The 14167-nt window shown below is 41.7% G+C and overlaps 1 protein-coding gene across 1 annotated transcript in view; it reads right to left on the bottom strand.

Moving 5' to 3' along the window:
* Positions 1-10976: 10976 nt before the first annotated feature.
* The window catches only part of REELD1 (reeler domain containing 1), a 95492-nt gene continuing 92301 nt past the window's right edge, over positions 10977-14167 (bottom strand). The window contains exon 7 of the mRNA XM_063458483.1: positions 10977-12533. Within this exon, the coding sequence (XP_063314553.1) occupies positions 11931-12533 (603 nt within the window). The 3' untranslated portion in view covers positions 10977-11930. The remainder of the gene's footprint in view (positions 12534-14167) is intronic.

Below are 14167 nucleotides of genomic sequence, written 5' to 3'. Positions count from 1 at the left end.
ATTTTGTGGCCATCTTCTTCCGTTTCCATAACATTCTGACACATGACGTGTCTGACATGTCATGATTCCCTTTTATTCCAGAAGTTTGGTCCTTAAGGGGTTAAAACAGGTGACCAAAAATTGCATCACTTACTCAAGGTGGAAGTATTATCATTGAAGAGAGGCAAGGGATAGATAATACCCCTTAACTTACTGTGCTTAGAAACTGCTATTTGGCATTGCACATTATTGCTTAGTCTGTTGTCTATAACTGTTTATTGTTTTCTGAATTCAGTGCCATTTAGGGTATACGTTGCTTGATTATTCCTCATCCCAATATTCATAACGTTACATCTATATGCTTTAAATCTAATCTACCTCTTGTCTGCTCAGATCCCTAATTTGTCCAAATCCCTCTACAGCAATGTGCCCATGTCTAGCCAGTTTGGACACCGGCCAAGAGCAGCTCTGGCGGAGAGCAGATTTAAACCTTGGTGGAAGCGGACTTAATCCTTGTCTAAGAGTTTAAACCTCAGGCCCCAGAGGAGAGAGGGCTTTAGCCTGAGTGGAAGGTAACAGCTCATGGGCATAACTCGACTCCATCCGCTGGTGGAATAACTTGGCATGGCAGGTGTCATCCAGGAATCAAGCAGGCACTGTGATGCTTCTGAGACTGTGACTTTTAAAGTCTGGGATGGGGAGATAGTTTAAGGCTGGTCTTGGCCAGCAAGAGAGAGGGCTTCAGTCTGGGCCAGTCAGGGTGAAAGATTATGCCAGGGCCTGGTCAGGGATGTGTACTTTTCCAGAGCAAAAACAGCGGAGGAAAAGCTCCAATATTTTCAGACCAAGTTGTCCCCAACACCCATCCTCATAAGGCTAGTGTGAAGCTGGTGCCCTCGGTGCTGTTTTTGAAACTTGACACTTGGAAGCCCTACTGGCACTGGGAGCACCAGGCTAGAGTGCTTTTTCTGTATTTTAGTTCCCAGGGTCCCCATTGTCCCTCCTCCCAAGACCCAGAGAGAGGGATTAAAACCTGGGCTGGTGAGAGGGTTTTAGGTCTTGGTTGGGCATGGAATATAGTGCATACGTGTGGGTCATTCAGGCAGAGTGCTTAAACCGGGGGCCTGGTTGGGGATAGTGAACTTAAGTTTAAGGCCAGGTCAAGTTGTCCAGAGTGAAGATGGCTTTAGAAAAACATTCCAACATTTTCAGGCCAAGTCACCCATTCCTGCAAGACCATAGTAAAACTGGTTCCCAGGGTGCTGTTTACAGAGTTTGGCCCCCAAGGGCCCTAGGCCAGGGCCCCATAGAGTCTCCCCTACCGATCCTTGCATTCTGGGGTGATGCTAGTCTCCTGGGTGCCGTTTTCACAGTATAGCTCCAGGGGGCACCATCATTCCTGGGGGTCTACAGGTTGGTTTTCCCTGTCATTCTTCCCAGCATAGCTGAGGTGAAGCTGGTCACTTCTTTCCCCCGACAAAGTTGTCCATCCAATTTAGATTGCCCAAGTCTATTAATTGCTACTAATGACATTGTTGTTCACAATCAATTCCTGAATATGATCCCTTAAAAGAGCACTATAGGGTCAGGAACACAAACATGTATTCCTGACCCTATAGGGTTAAAGCCACCATCTAGTCCCCCTGGTCCCCTCATGCCTCCCTAAAAATAGTAAAACCCTACTTGTATTCACGTTTGGAGCTGTAACTCTACATGCTGTTTGCTTTAGAAAAAAAACTGTCTGCTGACATCATAAGACGTGGTGGCCTGATCCAATCACAATGCTTCCCCATAGGATTGGCTGAGACTGACAAAGAGGCAGATCAGGGGCAGATGATTCAAACACAGCTCTTGCCAATCAGCATCTCATCATAGAGATTAATTGAATCAATGAATCTCTATGAGGAAAGCTCAGTGTCTTCATGCAGAGGGAGGAGATACTGAATGTTTGGATGCATTTTAAGCAGCCATGATCCATGAAGGGTCTCTAACAGCCATCTCAAGAGGGGTCAGTGAAGATTTCACTAGGCTGTAATGTAAACACTGCATTTTCTCTGAACAGACAGTGTTTACAGTAAAAAGCCTGAAGGTAATGATTCTACTCACCAGAACAAATTCAATAAGCTTTAATTGTTCTGGTGATTATAGTGTCCCTTTAATAACCATTCCAATTATTATTATTATTATTATTTTATTATTTATATAGCGCCAACAAATTCCGTAGCGCTGTACAATGGGTGGACTAACAGACACATAATTGAGATCAGACCACTGGACGTACAGGAACAGAGGGGGTTGAGGGCCCTGCTCGATGAGCTTACATGCTAGAGGGAGTGGGGTATAGTGACACAAAGGGTTAAAGTAGGGGAATTAAATAGTTTGTTAGAGAAGGGTTTATTGAGTGCTTGCTAGGTCATTTGTGACAGTTACAGGAAAGGAGTCATGGGGTGGGGGATGAGAAACCTGCTGACAGTTTAATTGATACGCTTTAATGAAGAAGTGAGTTTTCAAAGATTTCTTGAAGGAGTGAGGCTGAGTGAAAGTCTGATTGAGGAGGGAAGGGAGTTCCACAGAATAGGTGCAGCCCTGGAGAAGTCTTGAAGGCGAGCGTCAGTGGTGGGGATCTGGGCAGAGGATAGGCGTAGGTCTTGGGCTGAGCGCAGGGGTCTCGACGGGACATACTTGTGTATGAGGGAGGATAGGTATGTTGGAGCAGCATTATGTAGGGATTTTTAAGCAAGCGCCAGGATTTTGAATTAGGCTCTATATCTAACTGGAAGCCAATGCAGGGACTGACAGAGCGTGGAGGCGTGGGAAGTGCGACCAGACAGGTATATAAGCCTCGCGGCCGCATTCATTATAGATTGCAGTGGTTCAAGCTGGGAACATGTAAGACCGGTGAGAAGGGGATTTCAGTAAGTCGAGGCGAGAGAACACAACAGCATGAACCAGTATCTTAGCCGCGTCCGGCGTTAGATATGGGCGGATGCGCGCTATGTTCTTGAGTTGGAAGCGACAGGATTTGACTATCGATTGGACATGGGGAGTAAAAGAGAGGTCAGAATCAAAAAGAACCCCTAGGCAGCGAGCCTGCGAGGTAGAGGTTATAGTAGCGCCGTTGACTTGGATGGAGACAGACACAGGAGTAGCAGCACTTGAGGGAGGAAAAACTAGAAGTTCTGTTTTGGACAAGTTGAGTTTAAGGAAGTGAGCAGCCATCCCACAATGAGCAGCCATATCACAATGGCTTGTTAGTCTAGGGGTATGGTTCTCACTTAGGGTGCAAGAGGTCCTGGGTTCAAATCCCAGATGAGCCCAAGCGTTTGCATGTGTTTAATGGGAAGCCGAAATAGCTCAGTTGGGAGAAACATATGTACATCATCATGTAAGTGATCACATATGTTACTTCTGGCTTGACTTAGATTAAAACTTCTGGCCAAAATAGTAAAAAACAAGAAGTTAGCATTTAGTAATTATAAAAAAACCAGAGTGAGGAAGACAGAATGACCTATAAGATTAGGCAAAAAGAGGCTAAGCAAGTTATAAGAGCTTCACACAGAAGAGAAAATAGCACAGTCAGTAAAAAAGGGGGACAAAACTTTTTTTAGATACATAAATGAGAAAAGAAAAGTAAAACAAGGATTAGTTAGATTAAAAACAAAAGAAGGAAGGTATGTAGATGAGGATAAAGGTCTAGCTGACTGCCTCAATGAATATTTTTGTTCGGTATTTACAGATGAAAATGAAGGAAAGGGACCTCAGTTAAGAAAAAGGATAAATGAGTCATTTATTACACGTGAGTTTACAGAGGAAGAGGTTCTATTTCAACTCTCAAAAGTAAAGACAAATAAGTCAATGGGACCTGATGGAATACACCCAAAGCTATTAAAAGAGCTTAGTGGTGTACTAGCAAAACCATTAACAGATTTATTTAACCAATCATTGATAACAGGAGTAGTCCCAGAAGATTGGAAGTTAGCGAATGTTGTGCCCATTCACAAGAAAGGTAATAGGGAGGAGTCGGGCAACTATAGGCCAGTAAGCCTTACTTCAGTAGTGGGGAAAGTGATGGAAACCATGTTAAAGGATAGGATTGTTGAACATCTAAAAACACATGTATTTCAAGATCAGAGGCAACATGGGTTTACTTCAGGGAGATCATGCCAAACTAATCTTATTGATTTTTTTGATTGGGTAACTAAAATTATAGATCAGGGTGGTGCAGTAGACATTGCTTACCTAGAATTCAGTAAGGCTTTTGACACTGTTGCACATAGAAGGCTTATCAATAAACTACAATCTTTGAGTTTGGATTCCAATATTGTTGAATGGGTAAGGCAGTGGCTGAGTGACAGGCAACAGAGGGTTGTAGTCAATGGAGTATATTCGAAGCTTGGGCTTGTCACCAGTGGGGTACCTCATGGATCTGTACTTGGACCCATTCTCTTTAATATTTTTATTAGTGATATTGCAGAAGGTCTTTATGGTAAGGTGTGTCTTTTTGCGGATGATACTAAGATATGTAACAGGGTTGATGTTCCAGGATGGATAAGCCAAATAGAAAATGTTTTAGGTAAACTAGAAAAATGGTCAGAGTTGTGGCAACTGACATTTAAGGTGGATAAGTGCAAGATAATGCATCTTGGACGTAAAAACCCAAGGGCAGAGTACAGAATATTTGATAGAGTCCTAACCTCAACATCTGAGGAAAGGGGTTTAGGGGTGATTATTTCTGATGACTTAAAGGTAGGCAGACAATGTAATAGAGCAGCAGGAAATGCTAGCAGAATGCTTGGTTGTATAGGGAGAGGTATTAGCAGTAGAAAGAGGGAAGTGCTCATGCCATTGTACAGAACACTGGTGAGACCTCACTTGGAGTACTGTACACAGTACTGGAGACCCTATCTTCAGAAGGATATTGATACCTTAGAGAGAGTTCAAAGAAGGGCTACTAAACTGGTTCATGGATTGCAGGATAAAACTTACCAGGAAAGGTTAAAGGATCTTAACATGTATAGCTTGGAGGAAAGACGAGACAGGGGGGATATGATAGAAACATTTAAATACATAAAGGGAATCAACACAGTAAAGGAGGAGACTATATTTAAAAGAAGAAAAACTACCACAACAAGAGGACATAGTCTTAAATTAGAGGGACAAAGGTTTAAAAATAATATCAGGAAGTATTACTTTACTGAGAGGGTAGTGGATGCATGGAATAGCCTTCCAGCTGAAGTGGTAGAGGTTAACACAGTAAAGGAGTTTAAGCATGCGTGGGATAGGCATAAGGCTATCCTAACTATAAGATAAGGCCAGGGACTAATGAAAGTATTTAGAAAACTGGGCAGACTAGATGGGCCGAATGGTTCTTATCTGCCGTCACATTCTATGTTTCTATGTTTCTATCCAGTTGGAAATAGCAGAGAGGCAGTCAGAAACACGAGTCAAGGTGGGCGGAGAGAGATCAGGGGAGGACAGGTAGATTTGTGTGTCATCTGCATATAAATGATATTGGAAGCCAAAGGAGCTGATGAGTTTACCAAGGGAGGCAGTATAGATAGAGAACAGTAGGGGGCCGAGGACAGAACCTTAGGGGACGCCGATAGTGAGGGGTTGGGGAGAAGAGGCAGAACCAGACAAAGAAACACTGAAAGAAAGCTGGGAGAGGTAGGAGGAGCACCAGGAGAGAGCAGTATCCTGTAGACCAAAGTTTCGAAGAATGTGAAGAAGCTGTTGATGATCAACAGTGTCAAAGGCAGCAGAAAGATCAAGGAGAATTAGGATAGAGTATTGGCCGTGAGATTTAGCAGCAATTAAATCGTTGGATACTTTGATCAGAGCAGTTTCGACAGAGTGACCAGGACAGAATTCAGACTGAAGGGGGTCAAGCAGAGAGTTGGATTCGATAAAGTCTGTCAATCTGGCGTACACAACTCTCTCGAGGATCTTTGAGGCAAATGGCAGTAGCGAGATAGGGCGGTAGTTGGATGGGGATTTGGGATCAAGGTTGGGCTTTTTCAGAATCGGGGTTACGGTTGCATGTTTGAAGGGTGAGGGAAATGTGCCAGAGGAAAGGGAGAGATTGAAAATGCTAGCGAGAGAAAGAGCAAGAGAGGGAGACAAAGTGCGGATGAGATGCCAGGGAATAGGATCCAGGGAGCAGGTGGTGGGGCGGGAGGACGGGAGCAGAGCAGAAACCTCTTGTGCTGTAGCAGGTGCAAATGAGCATAGGATGGCAGGGGGAGTGGGGTTGGGTGATGTATTGATAGGGGTAGGAGAGAGATTAGAGATCTCTTTCCTGATTGTAGAGATCTTCTCAGTGAAATGAAATGCAAAGTTTGTGAAGGACAAGGTGGTGGAAGGAGGGGGAGTATTAACATCCACATATGTTAAGCTGGCAGAGTCTTTTATCTGAATAGAGGGGTAGGTGGAATATCAGTACTTGTAATTATAGTATGTGGCTGCTGAAACTTCCCAAAAACCAGAGCCTCTTCTTTTCTGGTGGTACGATGGATGTAAATAGTAGGATCAGGGAGCAGCACCTGGGATGGAGGAGGAAAGGAAAAAGACACGGATATAGTGTAGTATGTTGAGATCTTAAGTGATGGTAAATGAAGGGAAAGGAATTGCACTTACAATTTTCTGGAGCCTATAGTCAGCTCCAGATATGTGCGCCTGGTCGGTAAAATCCCCGCCTATGGATATGTAGATGGTCCTTGGATGTACTCAAAAGGGGGTCTCGAGTGGTAGTAGGGTATATCTCCTTTCCAATGGCAGTAGGCCAGTATTTAAATAGTTTGTGATATATAAAAAAGAGGATAGAAACACAAAACAGTGCTCTCTGGATAATACAAAATAAAATGATAAAAAATGGACATTTACTCACAAGTGAAGAGCAAGTAGGATATTGCTCAATATATTTAGGCGTAGGTGGTATGATCCCCACCAAGGATGTCACTCCTCGAGTCCTCCAGTGGGGGTGTTGGAGAGAGTTGAAAGGAATTATATTTTGTAAAAAATAAAATAAAATGGAATAAAAGGATAGGCTTGGAGGCTCCAATAGCATAAATGGGCTATCTTTATAGGAGACAAAAAAAATCAGTAACATAAAATAGCTTTAAAAAATACGCGTTTCTCCTGCAAAGAGGCTGTTTTATGTTACTGATTTTTTTGTATCCAATAAAGAGTGACAGGCAACAGAGGTTTGTAGTCAATGGAGTATATTCAATGCATGGTCAAGTAACCAGTGGGGTACCTCAGGGATCTGTACTTGGACCAATTCTCTTTAATATTTTTATAAGTCTTGGATGTAAAAACACAAGGACAGATTATAGAATATTTGATAGAGTCCTAACCTCAACATCTGAGGAAAGGGATTTAGGGGTAATTATTTCAGATGACTTAAAGGTAGGCAGACAATGTAATAGAGCAGCAGGAAATGCTAGCAGAATGCGTGGTTGTATAGGGAGAGGTATTAGCAGTAGAAAGAGGGAAGTGCTCATGCCATTGTACAGAACACTGGTGAGACCTCACGTGGAGTATTGTACGCAGTACTGGAGACCGTATCTCCAAAAGGATATTGATAATTTGGAGAGAGTTCAGAGAAGGGCTACTAAACTGGTTTATGGATTGCAGGATACAACTTACAAGGAAAGGTTAAAGGAACTTAACATGTATAGCTTGGAGGAAAGACGAGACAGGGGGTATGTGATAGAAACATTTAAATACATTAAGGGAATCAACACAGTAAAGGAGGAGACTATATTTAAAAGAAGAAAAAACACCACCGCAAGAGGACATAGTCTTAAATTAGAGGGGCAAAGGTTTAAAAATAATATCAGGAAGTATTACTTTACTGAGAGGGTAGTGGATGCATGGAATAGCCTTCCAGCTGAAGTGGTACAGGTTAACACAATAAAGGAGTTTAAGCATGTGTGGGATAGGCATAAGGATATCGTAGATAAGGCCAGGGACTAATGAAAGTATTTAAAAAATTGGGCAGACTAGATGGGCTGAATGGTTCTTATATGCTGTCACATTTTGTGTTTCTATGAATGCCAAAGGTGGCCATGAGTGGACATGAGGGGAGACGGGCATAGACACAATTAAGGAGCGATAAGAGACACAATATGAGAGGTATTGGGCTAGAAATCATGGGAGCATGGTATACATAGGTAGTGAAACAGAAGTGGCAGTTGGATATCTATGTGTGTGTATGTGCAGGGGTCAAGTACTGGGGGAAAAAGTGTGGGAACTCCTCCTCCCCCCCAAAAAAAGGACACGTATGCAGGTATAAACGCGTGCACACACACATTCAGACACACACATACACTCACAGACACACACAGTGGTGTATTTTAATTTTGTGCTGCCCTAGGCATGACTATACCTGAGCACCCCCCTAATCTAAATTTACCACCCCTTCCTCTCAAGGGTGCACCGCTTCCTGATTAAGAACCCACCCCTTCCTCTTTAGACTCCACCTTTTCCTGCTCCTTTTAAAGAAATACTATAGTGCCAGGAAAACAAAGCTGTTTTCCTGGCACTATAATTCCCTATAGTGCCCTCCTCCCTCATGTCCTACCCTCCCCCACTCGACACTAAAGGGTTTAAAATCCTATGGGTATTAACAGATGCTGAATGTCCTCATGCACAGGGTGAGGACGTCCAGCATCAGTTAGGCGACTTTTGGTCACCTAACCACCCGAAAGTCCCTCTAGTGGCTGTCTGGTAGACCGCCACTAGAGGTGGCGTTACCCCTCAAGGTAATTATTGCAGTTTCACTTGCAGGTTTAAGGGGACTGGGACACTGCACCCAGACCACTTCAGTGAGCTGAAGTTGTCTGGGTGCCTATATTGTCCCTTTAAGCAAACTCTCTGACAGACACCCACACTGGCAGATACACACTGACAGTAACACACACACTCAATGACAAACACACAGACGTCACTGATTTGACACACACACATTCACTGACACACACTCATTCATTGACAGAGAGACACAAACAAACACACTGACAGACACACACTAATAGTCACACACACACTAAATGACAAACAGTCTCTCACTGATTTGACAGACACTTACAAACATACACTAACAGAAGCACATAAACGCAAACATACACATGCATACACTAACAGAAGCACATACACTCATACACACACGTGCATACACTAACAAAAGCACATACACATGCATACACTAACAGAAGCACAAACACTCATACACACACACGTGACTCATACACACACACGTGCATACACTAACAGAAGCACATATTCTCATACACACACACGTGCATACACTAACAGACATAAACAGACATACACACACATACATAGACTAACAGACATAAACACACATACACTAACAGACACACACACACACGTACACTAACAGACATACACAGACATGCACTAACACACACATACACTAACAGACACACACACATACACTAACCAACACACACATACATACACACACACATACACTAACAGACATACACAGACATGCACTAACACACACATACACTAACAGACATACACACACTAACAGACATACACATACACTAACACATACACTAACAGACACACACACACACACATACACTAACAGACATACATATCTACAAATTCTTAATATTATTAAAATTAACATTTCCCACACAGCCAGCCTCCCTACCTTTTAGGAAAGCTGGCATGGATGGGTCCCTGGGGTCCAGTGGGGCTGCAGTGAGGCGGGCGGCTCTCTCCCTGTCACACGCGGCGAGGGAGCTGTGGGAGCGCGGGGTATCTGCTGATGCTGGGAGCCGGAACATGACGTCATATTCCAGCTCCCTGCATCAGAAAACGGGGCGAGAGGGAGCAGAGAGGACACAGCTCCCTCGCCGCGTGTGACAGGGAGAGAGACGTGAAAAAAGTGCAGGAACTCCGTTCCCACGCGTTCCTGCAGGACTCGAGCCCTGTTATGTGTGTATTTGTGTATGAGGAAACCAAGAAGTCCAGTAGATAAAATTGCTTTCAAAACCACATATATGCACTCCAGCATTCAAACACCTACATTTCATTCATTCACTCTACACTAATATTGAATTGTGTCCTTTAACTAAAGTATTGCTCCTCTTATCTCTCAAATAGATTTCTACCCAAAATAAACACACAAAGATGCAAGATTTGCTAGAACATATACATATTTTATTTGTGTTTATAATAAAGCCAAGCTACAGTCAAATAACTCTATGATGCCAAATAAATATGTTCACTGTATATTAATAAGAGAAAGGGTTATATTTCTCATACAATAAGTGCAGCACATTTGACATTTTCTGTACGATATAAATATATATATATATATATCATTTTAATGATTTGCAAAGCGTAATCTATGATATCATTATATAGTATAGTACAATTGGAATCAAATATACTATGTCTAGCTTTAAATTAAATTAAAGTTTGGAACAAATGTAGATATATTATATATGGGCTATATCTGGGGGCACCAGGGAGCTGACCCCAGTCAGCAAGGTATGAGCACATCTTTCCGATACCAAGAGCTAAAGCACTGCTCTGTGCATGGTCAAACCCTGAGTGGGGACAGCAGGGAGGCGTTCAGTAAGCCTGGCATGCATTCCTTCTCCTCATTCCAGGCTATCAATTTTGAATGTCACCAGTGACACATGTGGCAACACTCCAAGGTACAAATCAGGCAATTTTATTGAACCCACTCCATCGCAACGTTTCGACCTACACGGTCTTTGTCAAGCCTTCGCTTGACAAAGACCATGTAGGTCGAAACGTTGCGATGGAGTGGGTTCAATAAAATTGCCTGATTTGTACCTTGGAGTGCCTCGACTTTCCTTCTATTTTGTTATTCAGCATTTTGGTCTCTGGTACTGAGACTGTCTGAGTTGCACCCAGCTACATACTGCTTAAAGGGATAGAGTGCAGTTCCACACCCTACCATAACATGTGGCAACACTGGCACATCCCTTTTTTAGCCCTGCAACTCTCTGTTTCGACTTCATATCTCCCATGTTTGAATTCTTATTGTAGTTTTTGAATGCTATATGTTGTATGTGAATGCAGTGTGTGAATATACTGGTTTCCTTCGGAATATAAGGCTGTATGTGTGACTTCTGAGTTTAATTTTGTTGCTGTGAGCAGCGTGTAAATGACGTGGTTAATGTGTGAATGTTGTGGGCCATCTGTGAATACTGTGTGTGAATACGTTATGCAGTGCATGAAGCCTGTGAGCAGAGAATGGACATTGTGGGTAGATGTATTGGTTTGAATCCCATGGGCAGTATGGACCTATTTGCAGAGGGCACACTACATTTAATTATTTAAATAGCCACAAACATGCAAACATTGAAATGCCATTGTTGAACAGTGCTAATGAAAACGTCCACACTATTTTCCATTTGACAATCAGAAGAGGAAGATACAATATAGAGGGAGCTACAGTATAATGAGATACATTTATAAGTGTTCTATTCTAAAAATGGTCTAATGTAAAATAGTCTATAATGGAATGTGTCTGCTGATATACCCAACTTTTAGTACTTTTACATTGTTGTATCACGTTTTACAACAGAACACTTTCCCTCAATATGTCAGTTGCACATTTGGCAGAAATCATGTGATGCCATATGAGACTGCCCCTGACAATATAGCATGTGCTGATTGGCTAATTAATGGTACGCTAGTACTCTACAAATGTTGCCACCTTTGGTAAGAGATAGAGCAAGACATCTTGCTCTCCTTCCTCCCGCCATGAAACCATCAACATTCCAAATTGTAAAGAGTGGTCAGTGACAATAATGAACATACTTGAAAGTAGGGGGGGAAAGTTAACAATACAAAGTTTGATAACTGTAGCAGGCGAGCTGTAACAGCTGACTACTGCCATATCCAGCCTTGATTACGGTATTTGAAATAAGGAGTTATTGTCCTTTGGCTGCAGGAGCTATCCAATTATATTCTGCTTGGACTAAAACAAAACTATTTTCTCTGATCTTTTTGAAATGCATCATTTCCCCATTCTCGCTTAAAGTAATGACACTGTTCTCCGGCTCACTAAAGGACACCTCTGTTCTCTTATGGCAATACTGAGCATGAATACATCGTAGGACTGCTGCCATGGCCATGCCAAGAACTGCTGAACATCCTAACAGGATACCCAACTGAGTTATGGCAAGTTGTATCCCTTTGTTCTTATTTCCACCTTCTTTGCCAGGGGCAACAGCTTCCTTGATTGAGTTGGTGACCCATGGAGAGGTACCCAAAGCTTTAATCACCACATTATTATCTGAAGCTATATCCTCTGAGTGGTGCAGGAAATTTGCAGAAATCTCTTCGGTGACATCATGCTTTATGTCTAGTCGAGGGGAAGGTGAGAAGATACTCTCTTGAGTGCCTTCCAAACTGATAATTGTCGGGTTCTTCTGTATTTCTGAATTTGCCAAAAGTAGCATTGTAGGCCAAGAGTATAGATCAGGAGAGGAGGATGGTGTAGGTGGAGATGTTGTAAATCCTGTAGAAAAATCCTTAAAATGTAAAGAGTTTTATTCAGTATATAATGTATAATGGATAAACATATATCAGACAAAAAGACATCTTGGGAATATTATAAATGCATTTTATATACATTACATATACTAGTAGAATTTATGGCCACCATGTTAAGAAATATACTGTATCTAATGTAACTCAGGTTTGAGGGATGTATAAAATATCTCAAAAACAAACCTATCTATCTAATCTTTCTATTCAACAATAACTCACAAATGCCTTTCTCAATGTTCCATTAAGGCTATGACTGGTAAAAGTAAGAACAGAGCGCTACTCTCGTGAAAAACACATTCATGAATTCTAATTTCTACCTCTGCAGTATTTTTCAAGTGACACATTTTTGTAATCAAACGTGTTCATTTGTAAATACAGGCTGTCTTTTTAATTAAAGGGACACTATAGTCAACAGAACTACAGCTTAATGTATTTGTTCTGGTGAGTATAGTCAGTCCCTGCAGGCTTTTTGCAGTAAACACAGTTTTTCAGAGAAAAGGCGGTGTTTACATTGCCCCCTAGTGATAACTCCATTGACAACTCCTCAGATGACTACTAGAAGTGCTTCCTGGGGCATTGCTGCACAGTGTGCTGCACTGATGTTCAGTGTCTCCACCCTTTGCATGCAGACACTGAACTTTCCTCATAGAGATGCATTGATTCCGTGCCAGGTTGGCAATTGGCCCCACCCCTACCCCACCTCCTTGACTATTTCAGCCAATCCAATGCCAATGAAAAAACATTGGATTGGCTTAGATCATCAGTTCATCTGTCCTGCTGTCGGATGAGGGAGAAGGAGCATCGGTAAGCATAACACTAAGCAATACAAACAAAGGTCTGCCAAGCCTATATATTGGTTTCAACCTGGAATTATCAAAATTTTTTACTGTGGAACTGTAGTTCAAGGAGCCGAATCCAATAAACGGGTCAGCACATTTATCAGCCTTTTTAAATGACTAATCCTGTTAATCATTAAATGGAGGTCAATGTGACCCCCTTATTAGTATAAGGGAGATGTAATATCTCGCTTATACACCCAATAAACATGATCGGCTAATTAAGGCCTTTGTTAATGATCACTTATGAAATCAATTCTATAAGGCATGAATCAAAAATGTAATACATTCCTATCACATTACACTCTTTACACAGTTTTCTGAAACCCCTTAAATCAAATTAAGTTCTATAATTATTATTTTGGATATTGTAGTAGGCAAGTGTTTTTTTTTTTTTTCATTCTTTCACTAAATGTTTGCCCTGTGTGAATGAATACATCTATCTATTTGAAAGAATAATCCAATTCCTCGTGATACTCTATTATTTCCAGTAAATATGAGCTATCTGGGGGTTCATGTAGAGTAAATTACAGGAGGTGAAGAGGAGAATGTCTAGTCTCATCTTACTTTGGAAAAGTAAAAATCAAAACAATTTGGTGCAATTATTAATATATGTTTTTTTTCTATTCTTATAATTATATTTGCTTCCATGACTTTGGGAATAAAATCCTATTTAATAACAGTGCGGCTGTTTAATGAAACCGGTTCTCTGTTAAAAACTTAAAATAATACTTCTTTAGAAATAAAAAAAATAAAAAATAAAAACTGCTAGAGAATCT

The sequence above is a fragment of the Pelobates fuscus genome, chromosome 6, assembly GCF_036172605.1.
Source record: "Pelobates fuscus isolate aPelFus1 chromosome 6, aPelFus1.pri, whole genome shotgun sequence".
Taxonomy (NCBI): Eukaryota; Metazoa; Chordata; class Amphibia; order Anura; family Pelobatidae; genus Pelobates; species Pelobates fuscus.
This window is presented reverse-complemented; position numbering and strand designations above follow the sequence as displayed.